Source organism: Vigna radiata, chromosome 3 (assembly GCF_000741045.1).
Source record: "Vigna radiata var. radiata cultivar VC1973A chromosome 3, Vradiata_ver6, whole genome shotgun sequence".
Lineage (NCBI taxonomy): Eukaryota > Viridiplantae > Streptophyta > Magnoliopsida > Fabales > Fabaceae > Vigna > Vigna radiata.
Window position 1 is genome coordinate 7,187,829 of NC_028353.1, and position 14,352 is coordinate 7,202,180.

At 28.6% G+C, this 14,352-nt stretch overlaps 2 protein-coding genes across 2 annotated transcripts; one reads left to right on the forward strand and one right to left on the reverse strand.

Annotated features, from left to right (window-relative positions):
• Positions 1 to 6,254: 6,254 nt before the first annotated feature.
• On the reverse strand, positions 6,255 to 9,072 carry LOC106757276 (stress response protein nst1). The gene is made up of 3 exons (XM_014639913.2): positions 8,840 to 9,072; positions 7,018 to 7,127; positions 6,255 to 6,862 (listed from the first exon to the last, which is right to left on the reverse strand). The coding sequence occupies exons 1-3, from the start codon at positions 8,985 to 8,987 to the stop codon at positions 6,557 to 6,559; spliced, it is 564 nt and encodes a 187-aa protein (XP_014495399.1). The 5' UTR covers positions 8,988 to 9,072; the 3' UTR covers positions 6,255 to 6,556.
• A 3,640-nt stretch (positions 9,073 to 12,712) lies between these two features.
• Positions 12,713 to 14,002, forward strand: LOC106757389 (CASP-like protein 1E1). The gene is made up of 2 exons (XM_014640052.2): positions 12,713 to 13,022; positions 13,355 to 14,002. The coding sequence occupies exons 1-2, from the start codon at positions 12,796 to 12,798 to the stop codon at positions 13,707 to 13,709; spliced, it is 582 nt and encodes a 193-aa protein (XP_014495538.1). The 5' UTR covers positions 12,713 to 12,795; the 3' UTR covers positions 13,710 to 14,002.
• Positions 14,003 to 14,352: the final 350 nt, after the last annotated feature.

A 14,352-nucleotide genomic window follows, 5' to 3' on the forward strand; every position in this document is an offset into this window, starting at 1 on the left:
ACATAAAAGAGTCAGGTTTTGTTTAAATATTTAACGTTATTGCTTTTAGTTTACACATAGTATAGTATTATTTTAAGGTACTGAATGGTAAGGTATCTAGTTCGTAGGCCCTCTACACATTTTAGGTGGGTTGATTTTATTGGCGGATAATGACAATGTGTTGCTTTGAAGAGCTTGCTAAATCGGAATGAAAGCAGTGTGTAAAAGGCTGCAATGGATGGCTGAGAAGAGGTTTAAAAAGTTTTGGTTGAGGAGGAGAAGAATGAGGAGGTTTCAGGTGGGTTTGTGGCAGTGGGATTTTGAAAAAGCAAAAGAAAGAGGTAAAAATGGTCTCTCAGGTGTGTGTGGTGACATCTGCTTTTTCATTGAATGTTTATCGGGGAAAGAGAGGAGGAGATCCTCGACTGGCGAGCCACGTGATAGATTCGGTCACATTGGATGGTGTCCCTTGCTTTTTCTCCTTCATTCAACTTGTCTTTTTCCAAAGAACACATCAATTACATTTTTGTAGAAGAAGTGAACAACTTTTGTTTTACAGAAAAAGAAGAGAAAAAGTAGGCAAGACAAGAAGATTATGTTGCAGGAAAAAGAAAAGGGCCAAGGTGTGCGAGTAGTAGTGAGACCAGCTTTCATTACTTAATCATGGCCGCACGTTTCATCTTCATCACCATCATCATTTTTATTCTCTTATTATTAAATTAACTCTCCCATATCCTTCTTTTTGGGCTTTGTACTGCAACTGCAAGGCATCTTAAGCCCATGTTATGAGGACTATTCCTTCCTGCACTTCCATATATTTCAATTTACACTTTTATACGGCTGTTAAATGACGTATTTATCTCTATCTGTTTTTCTTTCCATCTCCATCCTAATATGTAACTATATTGGTATCCTAGTATTAATAGCATAATGTATACAGTTATGTTAGCTTATTATTTATGTTATATTCAAAGTTATATATAATTAACCATTCAAACAACCTTTTTTTAGTTAATATCTCTCATAAAGTTAATTTCGATGTAATAATAGCTAAACCCTTTACATTGATATTCAATCACAAATTATTGTAAAGTTTGCTATCTTTTATCATAATTATTTTACAAAATATTATAGATGATGATTTCTTTTACTAGTTAGTAATTTTAACAAATTTACATCAATAATACTGTTAAAACAATTTCAACTAATAATCATAAATCAAGAAATGAATTGGTTTTTCAAAATTTTAGTTCATTATAAATTTTTAAACAATTTTCAAAATACCTTTAATCAATTAACATGCTGTATAGTAAAATACTGAACTTTTGAAATCTTTACATCAAAATACTAGAAGATGATGAAAGACAGAGAAAAAAACATCAAATTTTATACTGATTCAATTTTTTAAAAATCTACTTCCAGTTTCTAGTAACTTGAATTAAAATTCCACTATAATTTTAATTAATTAATTGTAAAACCAAGTTATGAAAAATAAAGAATAGAATAATTTTATATATTATTTTGTTTAGTTTGTAAGAAAATAGGGTAGCTAAATGAAACTTTTTGTCTCCAATGGGTGGTTAAGTCATCAAGTATAGGTTAGGCCCAGCTAATGAGAACAAAACAAATACATAATATTAAAATATATAATAAGTCGAGGAAAAGAATCTTGAGTACGTTGTTGAATTTAGAATATTGTTGCAGAAACAATTTATTCCAATTCAAGATAACGAAGCTGATTTCGTTTCCTAAAGAGTTTTTTTTTATTTATTTATTTTCAGCCTCCAACGCATAAAGTAAAGACCAAATACCTTGAATTATTTGATTTTGAATTGTTTTAATATGGATGGATCCCACGTATACGTGCTTTTTAGACTCCACAATTTGAAAGACTTTGAACAATTGACTTCTTAATTTATGCTACTTGTGAATAGTTTAGTGACAAATTTGGGATGGGATTAGAATAATCCAGAAGACCTCAAATGATCATTTTACTGAATTTTAGGGCACAATTTCTAGAACGATATTGAATATTCTTGATTGATTGAAAATTGAAAATTTACAATGGTAACTACCTCATATTAAAAGTAGAAGGTTAAATATGTTTTTAGTCTCTATATTTTGGGACGATTTTGGTTTTAGTCCATTTTCAAACTATGGTACAATTTAGTCCTTTATTAGCATTTGGATTGTTTACACTGTTTGACACATTTTTGCTTCAATGTTAACTAAGAAACGTGTTTGAAACAACAAATAAAATTAAAAAAATTGATAAAAACGACTAAAACTAGAGTTTTCTAAAGTTAAAGGACTAAATTGTACCATAGTTTTAAAATGAACTAAAACCAAAATCGCCTCAAAGTAAAGAGACTAAAAACATATTTAACCCAAACTAAAAAATGGGGTGCTTAAATTTTCCACTTTAAAGATAAAAAGACATTAAAAAATGGATGATGATATTTTGATAATATTTTTACAACAAGATACGTATTATTGATCTGTTTGAATTTATATTTAAAAAAATATTTAAAACAGATTAATCACAAACTATCACGTATTTATTGTCAAAGAAGTTGTTAAAAAAAGTGTCGTTAAAAGAACTATTTTTCTTCAAAAATAATAAAATAGGAAGACCTGATGCATGCGGCTTCATTGGGTCAAGGAAGGACGATGGAATGGCCGCCATGAGAAAGGTCATAAATGATAGTTAAATAGAGTTGGGACTGCCTAATTTCCAAATCAGAAGAGAGAAAGTCATAAGAAGAAAGAGAAATCTGAATAATGGCTTGCACGCAGTTGTGTATAGACTTCATGGGACTTCTGATGGCGCTGGTGATTGCTCTCACTCTTATGGTTATCTGCTCTTCCCCCAAGAGGCAGCAGGTTGTGGTTTATCGCTCCTGATTCACCTTTCTCTCTGCCCACAATATGTTTGATTCTTTGCATCTATTAGCTCCATTTTCATTTTTTCTGGTGTAACTAGTACAGCTAGAAGCAGATAACTGCAGATGTATATCTCTTCTATTCATCTTCTCTGCCTCTCATAGCTGCATACATACTCTGTTTATAGAATTCAAATCAATAAAATAGAAGCTTGGAAGACAGTCGCGCAATCTTTATTTCTCACATATGCCGTGATTTATCGAAGAGTAAATGATTAAGATGTTGAAATTAGCCATGAGATAAGTATCAGTTACGATTTTATTATCTTCTCATGTTCCCAGCCATGTTCAGTTGATTATGCTGCTTTTGATGTTATATCAATAAAAAATGGGTTAAATATGTTTTTATTTCTTATATTTTGGAGCGATTTTGGTTTTAGTCCCTTTTTCAAATTAGGTACAATTTAGTCCTTCAAAATTTGGTAAAAAGGACTAAAACTAGAGTTTTCTAAAATTGAAGGACTAAATACCTTAATTTGAAACGGAGACTAAAACCAAAATCGCCCAAAAATATAGAGACTAAAAACATATTTAATCCATAAAAAATATATCATTTTTACTTTCTATATTTTTCCAAAAACTTTAAAAATTCATTAAGATTATTTTATTTTTGTTAATTGTATCAAATATTTGTCAATATTACCCTTGCTCTTTAACAAATTCTTAAACTTATTCATATTTTTTTATAGATGACAACAAAGAAATAAATACTCTCGATTTTTACTTTCATTTAAAATTACATCTTTTTATTTTTTCTTTTCTAAAAAAATATAGAATTTTTATAATTATTTTATTTTTATTATGTCAAATAAATATAAAAACATATAACCACTATAGCTCTCATCGTAAAATGAAAGTTAAACTTACAGAAATTACAACGCTGCATGATAAAGGATGTAATCAAAATTCAAGCATGTTTACTAAGCTTATCATCAGGTCCAGATTCTCTGTATTAGACATTTTTTTGCTATTCTTTATAATGCTTTTTGGTATTTTTAAAGTATTTTTAATATATTTTAAAATATCAAAATCAGTGGTTTTAGTGTATTTTAAAAGGAGAAGCAACACAGACAAATTTAATAAAGAATGTAAATTCTATCATCATCCGAACATGTCTCAAAAGATGACAGAATAGAAAATGTTGGAACCCATTATTGTTTAGAAATACAGAAGAAATAGCACTTTGATATGTTTTATGAAGTTTCTAAAGAATGTTTAAATATTTAAAAGTACCATTAGTATTGGTTTTTATGTAATAAATAGACACTAGTAGATTGCTGTAATGTTAATTATATTAATGAAAAATATTATCTGAGATATCTAAAATTTTTACGTTCATTTGATATTGTTTTTTTTTTTTTACATTTTTTAAAAAAAATATATAAAAATTTACATTTTTATAATAATTTTATTTTTACTTTATATCAAATAAATGTAAAAACATACTATAATATCATTATTATTATATTAAAGACATAATTAAAAAGAAAAAATATCAATGTAAAATGTCATTTCGGCAATATAACTTAGTTTATGTATAATTTAGTCTTAATGACTTTACCTTGATATGTGGAATTTCATTAACAAGAAGCTAGTAATGAATTCAAGGTTGATGCAATAGAATTAATATTCAAAAGAATAAAAAGTTAATAGTTATAAATTTAATATGCTGGCAGTCAAAGTAGAACGTAATTAATATTCATTATCAATAGGTGTATTACTCCCTTAATTACCAACAATATCATTATCTAATATTATATGTAAATTTCGTACTATATATATTGTGATACTTAAAAATCATAATACAATATTATTACGTTAAGTTGTAGTACTTTATTTACTTTCTCCTATTACATATTATATATATAAAATATGTTATTTTAAATTGTACAAACTCATAAAGGTTTCTTAAATGAATAACTAGTATTTGTACTCGCCCATAATGCACGGTATTTTTTAATTATATTTAATGTTTGATTGTAAAAATAAATTTCAAAAAATTAATTAATTTTATATATTATGTTTTGAATTAGAATAATATATTTTTATATTATTATTACAACAATTACAATATCAAGTTGTGAGACTGTGTCATGTCCAACTAAGGTATTCGTTCGTCAAGAATTTGGTTTTTATAATTCATTTACTCGTTAGTGACTTGGTTTTTATAAAACTTAACAATGATATAAAAATCTTATTTATTTTAATGATTAATTTAGAAGAATATAACATAAAATAAGCGAAAATATTATTTATTATTTTAAAGCTCAAAGTAGGTAAAATATCTTAAATCTGTTTCTTTTTATCAGTTAAAAAGTATTACCTGTAACATATTATTTCACAGTTTCAAACTAAAAGTGATATCATGGTTTTTATTTATTCTCACATTATTTGTGTTAATATTCAGGTGTATTTTCTTTTTAGAACTAATATATAACTTGATAAATTATTATTTTGTTGTAATATTTTATCTATATCTATTATTATTATCTTAGTCTAATATTTATTAATAAAAGTAATTGTAAGCTTGTATTTGAAAAAAATATTATGTTTCATGTTTTCTTATTGAATGAATTATAACAAGCTAAATCAATTGGAATATAGAAAAAAAATAGTTTTTTCCACAATAAGAAAGATAACTTTTCCACAATAAAAAAAAAAATCTCAATTTGAGATATTTTTTCCACCATATAAAAAGATAATTTTTGGTAATTATTTTATATCATCTTTTAATTAGAAAGTTTTAATTAACGCATAAGAAATATTTTTTATCTAATAAAATAAATAATTGAATTGTTCCACTAAATAATATCTATACAATTGTTCTTTCTAAAATAAGCATCTCAAATATTATTTTAACGTTATTAGTATAAAATTGTATATATTTCTATATTCTACTATTTTAATATTATTTTTAGAAAAGTTTTTTAAATTTTATTATTTTAATATAATAAAAACTTGTATAATCATGTGTGACAGCACATGTTTCCGCTTTCATAAATAAAATCAACACAATTGTCGGTTTAACATTTCAGAAATATGATCATCCTAATTCTGAACAAATTCGACAATGAATATTTTGAAAATTTTAAAGCATAATAGAAACTTATATCCATTAAAAAATATTGGAAACTAATAAAAAAATTTAAATAAAGTCATAAAAATATAACTCGTATCTCTTTATCATTTCATTGTATTTGGAATCAAGTAAATCACTTCCAAATTAACTTGGAAGTTGCCAATAAAAGGTAGTATTGAGCAAATTTGGGCATCAACAATTACTCAAACATAAAAATACTTTATTTTTTTCTTGAACTGTAAAATACACAATTCTTAGCATTGAAAGCATGTGAGAATTGCAGATTATATTTAATTCTTTGTATATTGAGACAAATGTCAACTTAAATGTACTCACTACAAGCAGTGATGATTACTGGTTCTACAGAGCAATTACAAGAATGAATTTTGATTACATTTGATACAAGCATGACATAGATGAAATGCTGGAGATTTAGTCTACCACAAATAATATCATGTTCCTCGGTAAGCTTGGTCACCAAATTAATATATTACGACGCTAATAACATTTAACAGAAGGATGTTCTCCAACATTCGTCCTTTTTCCATTCCACTACTTACGATTCACTGCCAGCCGCAATTTTAGTTGAACCTTGAATAGTCTCCAAAAGATGCTCAATTCTGTATTTCATAACAGGCTGCCCTCTTCGGGTCTTCTTAAGCATTTTTTCCCGAACAGCCTTTCTCCGAGTTTCAGCTTGTTCTCTCTCTTCCTTCCTTACCCTCAGCACTGCCTCTCTCTCCATTCTTTCTTTCTCTTTCTCTTCATGCTGCTTTCTGTACAGTTCTTCCAAACTAAAAGCACTGTTCTTCCTCCTCCTTCTCTCACTCTTGTCCTTGTACTTGTCAGTTTCATTTGCATCCTGTAACAGCAAACAAAAACTAAATGAATATGCGCACCAAAAAAATAAATATACCCACTAAAGAGTTGTAATTCATGAAATGAAGCCACAATATGCCCCGATTTCACAATCATGTTTAATAACCTCAAAAGTAAACAGCTGAAAAGATATCAGACCTGGTCATGTTCCTGACCCGAGGAACGACCATTCTGCTGGTTTTGCTGCTTTAACAACTTCTTAAACTTATTCACATTCTTAGCATTTTTATAGAACTCCCTTTGTTTCTCTGACAACAAAGAAACAACAACTGTTATAATAGTATAATGGTTATCACAAAGGAAGTTAGATATGGTAAATATTTAACATTCTCAACTCAATTCATAATTCTGTATGAGAGGATATAATAAGAATTCAAGTGAAGGTCAAGAGCCGTATTTACTAAGCTTATCATGACTGGAACGTGTCATAAAGATCACAGAATTGAAAATTTTAGAACACATTACTATTGGAAAATGCAGAAAAAATAACTTTATCACATGTTTTATGAATCACATAACCGGAAAAAATTGAACTATGAATTTAAGATTTGATTATCACCAAAATATTCAATTCCATTAACAAAACAATTTGAACTAGCTCCACAGGATTTCGGACAAATGTTCCCTTGTGGGAAAATCTATTTACCAAAATTAGTACTGTTATTTCCATGTTGTATTTGAGTCCTTGCCCATCTACCCGACACACAATCGTTCACAGGCAGTGCCAAAAAAAATGACACTTGCCATGTCTTTAGAGACTTTAGCACAAAAAAGATAACTGATGGAGCAAATAATATGAAAATGTTTAGGTGTGTTGGAAAGTTGCTGTAATTGTTGTCCACCCCAACAAAAAGGAAGGAAAGTAAATTTCACACTCCCCTCTCTCTCTCTCTTTTCTCTCTTAGCACTTATTTTACTATCAGTTATAATCAAAAGTTATAACTAATAAGAAAATTCTTCATCAGATTTGTTTATAATATGATTTTTATGATCAGACTACAAACAATTTCATAACATTGATTCATCCAATAAATAATTAATCTTCCAGTACATAAAGAATAAGGGTATTGGACAATTTGACAACAGGAGAAGGAAGATATTAGGGTAAGAACGTTTTTAAAACGAAAGACAGACTACAATGATTTATCCTATACTACATAGTCTAGATTGTTTAAAATAGGATGGAATTGAACCTCGAAGGAGTGTATTTCATCACATCCCATCCAACACTCATCTTTTCCTCTGAACTGGGATGTGAAATAAAATTACCATATATTTCCAATTCATTATAAAAATATCCAAAAAATAGTGGTAACGTTATTATTCAATCCCAATACACAACCACTTTACTTCATTTAACAAAAAATGGTATGTTGGTGCCTTTGGTTAACCACCTTTGGCATTTCCAACAAGAAAAAACCCATAATATTTGGAGACTGCCAACAGACGGCGCTCTTAAATAGAAGCCATTATGGCACCATAGCACTATCGTATGGTGAAATTTCTCAAAAACATGATTTCAATTCCTTCCTATATGGGGGCTACTATCATTCTTGTGGTTGTTACCTGTGTCCTCCTGTCTCTTCTTTTCATTTTTTACAAGTGCCAACCAATTGAATGAGTCAATACAATGCCAAATTTGATCTATCTACAATTCAATTGTTATATACATGAGTAATGATTTATAATATATATTTCAATTGTTATGTCCGCTATATCATATAAATGCACCCAATCACTCACAATTTCAACCACATGGAAGAAAAATGGGTTTATAATAATTTAAAAGCAACAGAGATTATGAATTGACTGCTGCATTTGATTCCTTTCATTCAATTCCTTCTGCTAAGAGCAGAATATTCATGAAAACTTATAGCTATTCTAGTACACACATAAAACAATACAAGAGTTGAAAGTATGAGGAAGAAGTTGAGCGAATAAAATCGAGAAAGTAGCTTACTTATGAGAGCTGGGTTATATTGCTTGTTCTTGGACTTTGCATTGGCGAAAGCTTCGAGCGAAAGGCCACTACCGCCCAACCTCGAAATGTTCCTCTTCATCATGTGCTTCTTCTTGCGATTATCACTGCGTTCCTCGTTCTTCTTCATTGTAGGAAGATGGAGGTTCTTCAGAACAGATTCGGGGAACAACAGTGATTAAATAGCAAACCCTAACAATTTGCAGAACACCAGCTTAGCATTAAAGAAGATATCTTTGTGGACTTTCCCTCTGGCCCAGAAAATATATGGGCTGGACCCAATAAAATTAAAAAAAAAATATATAATTTCAAACCATTTAATATTAAAACTCCCACTTCTCTTTTCAAAATAAGATATTATACTCAACTGATAATAATAAATATAGACAAAATTACATTCAAACGATAATTATAAATATAAATAAATTTTTAAAATGAAATAATAATATTTATAACGTGCTTCTATAAAAAGATCAAAGTTGTAAAAAATTTCACAGTTCCAAAATAAAATCCTAGTTTTTCTTTTCGGATTCGGGTTTTATTCTTAATTCTTATATATTTTTTTAACTTCACTATCCACTTGTTCAAAAGATATTTTCTTAACTTAATTTATATTATTTATAAATTTTTAAAAAGTATAGTATTTTTATTAATAAAAATATTGAACTCTTTTTTATTTACTATAAAAAATAAGTGTTTTATGAAATGGATCAGAATTCATTAGCCTTTCTTTCTATTTTATTTTAAGATAATTTATTAATAATATTCATTTTACAAACATATATAAATTATTATTATTTACTATGCTATAATATTATCAAGATAAATTAATAGTGATGAAGTACGCAATTAGATAATAGCCTAAACAGTTTAGGATGGACACTCTTTAATTAGACAACTACAAGTGTAACATAATATTTTGATTTCTTCATACAATTTTTTTTAGGTTTAAACCTCTTTTTGTCCCTAACTTATAAGTGGATGTTCAGTTTAGTCTCCGTTTTTAAAAATGTAAATCTTTAGTCCCTAAGTTATAAAAAAATGTATCAAATTTTTTGACTTGAAATACTGTTTTTGGTTGTTTCTTTAGTCGCTGAAAGCTTTGTTCGATATATTGTGATTGTTCTTAATTTCCAATATCATATTGAGTAAATTTCATGAAAATGTTTGACACAAAGGTGAAAATGTGTCCATGTACAACAACGTGAATGCTCTAATTATAGACATCAAAATGACATCCTAATATCACTCTACAAACGCTATATGTTAATTAATTCATTAAAAATTTGGGTGAAAGGGTGACAATTTATTCATGTTATCTTTTGCACGAAACTTTATTCTCTGCTTAAACCTATCGAACAAAGCTTTCAGCGATTAACACATAATTTTTCTTTCATTTTTCACAAATGCACGTTGATTAACTACTTTAGGTATGATTTTATTTCGTTTTAACATATTGGTTTCATGCACAGGTACTATTTCGAACATAGGCACGTTCTCATTTCTCCCTCGTTGGCGACAACATTTTATTCCGACGACGAACCCATCTTCAAGATTAGCTTCGTTTTGGATTTTTGATGAACTTTCGTTTTCATTTTTTTATGGGCTATCAATTGATTGAACATGTTGGTATGGGTATTGTTGAACTTATTTGTTATTCATCAAATGATCTAAAAATTTGTTCAAGGCACCAAAAAATTAGGAGAGACCCCCATAAAATATTTTAGATCAAAATTTAAAGTCTAAGTATGTAAAATATTTTTTGAAAATTAAAAAAAGAACAAAATTAATTGACGAAAAATAGAAAATAATTTTTTTTTAAATCTAGAAAGAACAGCTCGCTATGCCGGCTAATTAGATCTTAAAAAAAAATCATTTCCCAAATTGATATATAATAATGTCAAATCTGTAAACCAGAACAAAAGTTATGATCATTAGAATATTACAATTAGTAAATAGTCAGTGTACACTACTAACTCCATTCACTACTATTACTGTAACACCACTTTTAAGTAAGAATTCATAGAATGACAACTTTTTCTTCATTCTATAGTAGATACAAATCTGTATTAGCCACATTTCCATAATTTTTCATATTTTTACTTGTGATAACTTTAGTTTGGAAATAGATTATGAATATATGAAATGTCAAAATTGGACTAAATTTGCTAGTTTTCTACTTTTTCATGTTTTGTAAAATTGTAAAAATGAATCACTTATTAAAAAAATGAGAAATGTTTGAAAGTACATTTTTCAACATCATTTAACTCATTTAATGTTAAAAAATGTCAATTATTGTCTGAAAATGCCAGTTTTTGAAGTTAATAAACATTTAAAATGTCAAATTTTTTATGTCAATCAACATCATTTTTTTTCTTCTTTCGATATCAATCAACATCTTTCTTTTTTTTGTTTTTCTTTCAACATCGATCATTGTTCTATTATAATCAAAACTCTTTTTTTTGCACTAGTAATAGTTTAAATAACTATGAATATATACTTCGATTATAGTGTAATAAGTTCTAAATTATATAACGAATGGATAGTATTTTGATTTCTTCATATAATCTTTGAATTAATTTATATATGTATATTTATATGGATTTGTTCTTTCTTTCCATAATCAAGAAGAGAAAAAATTATATATATTTTGGTTTCTTTTCTATTATTTTTTTTATTAAATATTTTATTAAGGATTTTTTAAAGTAGATGTTTTTGAATAACAGATAGGCCTGATATATACTTTTCCTTATGATATAGAATAGACAATTACATACAAGTTTCGAGATTTATAATACATATATGCTAAAAACGCATGACACGAGAAAAAAAAACATGTCTATGCACAGTCACGTAAAGAAAAATATAAATGTCAAGGGTATTATACTATAATTAAAAAAATGATAAAAACAGGAAAAGAAAAACATTGATAAGATATTTGTGTAGGTGCCCTCATTTACAAGGAAAATAACTCATGGATACTTGTAAAATTTTATATTTAAAACAAAAAAAAAAAAGAGAAAATATAAATATAACAACGACATAATATAGGATAAAAACAAAGATAAAAATCCCAGAGAAAGCAACATATTATTCGTCCAATTATAAAAGACAATTATAATAATTATTTTAAAAACACAATCAGTGGTAATTATTTTTGTAGATTTGAATATCTTTTTAACATTTTTTGAAATATTATTCTGCTGATCTTCAATAACCTTTTGTTAGATTTAAAAGTAATACATATAACAAGAAGAAAGACAAAATCAAAATCTTATAAAACTACATGTATTATCATGAATCGAAAACACATATATTTGAATCTAACAGCATCCATTAAACAAAGAACAGGTTTTTTTTAAGGCCCCCACAACTTACAGGATTTGTTGATATGAGTAGTCAAATCAATTCCTTTAAGCTATCCTTCAACTGTATAGTTCCATACCTATACAATCTTCAGATCTCTCTCATTCCGGTGTATGTTTGATTCGTCCATGTGCCCCTTCCACTTAAAGCCTGACAGGAGTCGTTCCTTGTCCGTGCCCCTGCAACATGCTTCTTGCACCGGCGATCACTCTCCGCCCTCGTCAGTGCCCCGGGTGTTACAGTTTTCACATAAATTTTAACAGCAACATTAGAGATGCAATGGTTAGCATGAAGTTGAAGAAAAAGGTTAAAGGTTATGAATGAATGAAAGAAAGTAGAGCATTAATGTTATGAGTCTCCAAGTAAACAACATATGATAGTATAGTTGATGACATTAAATAGGGAGAGGCAGTACCAGCTGCTTTCAATGCATCTCCAACCTCCCCACCTTTCTCATTCATACATCGTCTCCTTATTAATATTATATCTCATAACATTCCCAACACAATTCTTCCTTTAAATTACACATTCTTACACCATTTTGCTTTCTCACAGCACCACCAGATCCAGCTATGACCACCCACACCAAGACCAACCTCGATGGAGTGCACTCTGATGTCAAGGTCGTCCAAAGACCAACCAAAGAAAAATCCCACGATCTCTTCCTGCGCTTTCTTGGCCTCTCACTCACTCTTGTTGCAACCATTCTTGTTGGTGTAGACAATGAAACCAAAGTCATCTCCTACGCTGAAATGAAATTCAGAGCCACTGCTAAGTGGGAATATATGTCTGCTATGGTGTAAGCTTCCCCTTTTCTGTCTATACCATGAACCCACTAGTTAGAGATTGTGTGATTCTTGAAAGAAACACTTGTTTCTTTATAGTTTAGATTTTATGTGTATATACTGCTTGCTCAATATAGAAGTAGGCGTACATGTTTAGATTTTAGTCAAGAGAGTTAAGAAAGAAAACAACAACTAACTTCTTTCCTTTTCATTTTATACTTTGGAATGCATAAATATACACCAGAACTGTTCTCCAATGTGTCATGTGTATATATATATATAGGAACTGGTTTTTTGTTTCCATTGTGATCCTATAATATATTAATAACTGGAATATCTGGAACAGGTTTTTCGTGGTGTCAAACGCAATAGCATGTTCATATGCAGCTGCATCATTGGTGATAACAGTGATGGCAAGAAGCAGTGGAACAAGAAAAAGCGATTTGACAGATTTGGTGATAACAGCTTTAGACCTTGTGTTGATGGCACTGTTGTTCTCAGCCAATGGTGCAGCTTGTGCAGTGGGAGTCATAGCGCAGAAAGGTAACAAGCACTTGCAATGGATGAAAGTGTGCGATGTCTTTGATGCTTATTGTCGTCACATGACAGCTGCATTGGTCCTCTCCATTATTGGGTCGACGGTGTTTCTCTTGCTGGTGCTTCATTCTGTTCTCAAACTCCATTACAGATCAAGAAGCTAGACATTATTCACCTTTCAATTTGTTAGCGAAGGGTTTTCTTGAGTGAATCTGTTTTTGGCTTAGAGCTTGAAGTTCAAAATCTGGTAGTGGTTAAATTGAATTTGGTTTCGTGTGTTTGTAGTGAATACACTTTAGCAGATGGTAGGTCGATTTATTTAAGAGCAGTAACAGTAAATATAGGTAGCTACTACTTTGCTTATGAATGCATGACAAAGCCATTTCACTTTGGAAAAGTAGGTAAATGCAGTAACTTGTTTGTAGCTACTCAAGATCAATATATGCAACCTTCTTCACCTTCCTTCTTCAACCAAAATTAATGTTTCTCAGGAATAATAATGAAGGAAATATATTTATATTTATATATAAATATGTACAATCTTCATCTTTTATATGCTGATATATTTAAATTATATAAAATACAGAATTATTTGACTCCTTGAATATTCTATAACTAAATTCGGTAATTTAGATTTTCTAAACTATTGTAAAACATCAATTATTTAATTTACAAAGAAATTAACATAAATAATCAAATCAATATAAAATTATAATTTCATAATTACATAAAAAAATATTATTTTTCTATAAAGTTATTAACAACCGCGATATATATATATATATATATATATATATATATATATAT

Bases quoted from the DNA above. Each gene is read 5' to 3' on its own strand.
- LOC106757276 (XM_014639913.2), bottom strand. From the start codon at position 8,987: ATGAAGAAGAACGAGGAACGCAGTGATAATCGCAAGAAGAAGCACATG. The intron at 7,128-8,839 runs GTAAGCTACTTT...CTTTGTTGTCAG, and splicing joins ATATAACCCAGCTCTCATAA to AGAAACAAAGGGAGTTCTAT. The intron at 6,863-7,017 runs GTCTGATATCTT...TTGCTGTTACAG, and splicing joins CGGGTCAGGAACATGACCAG to GATGCAAATGAAACTGACAA.
- LOC106757389 (XM_014640052.2), top strand. From the start codon at position 12,796: ATGACCACCCACACCAAGACCAACCTCGATGGAGTGCACTCTGATGTC. The intron at 13,023-13,354 runs GTAAGCTTCCCC...TATCTGGAACAG, and splicing joins GAATATATGTCTGCTATGGT to GTTTTTCGTGGTGTCAAACG.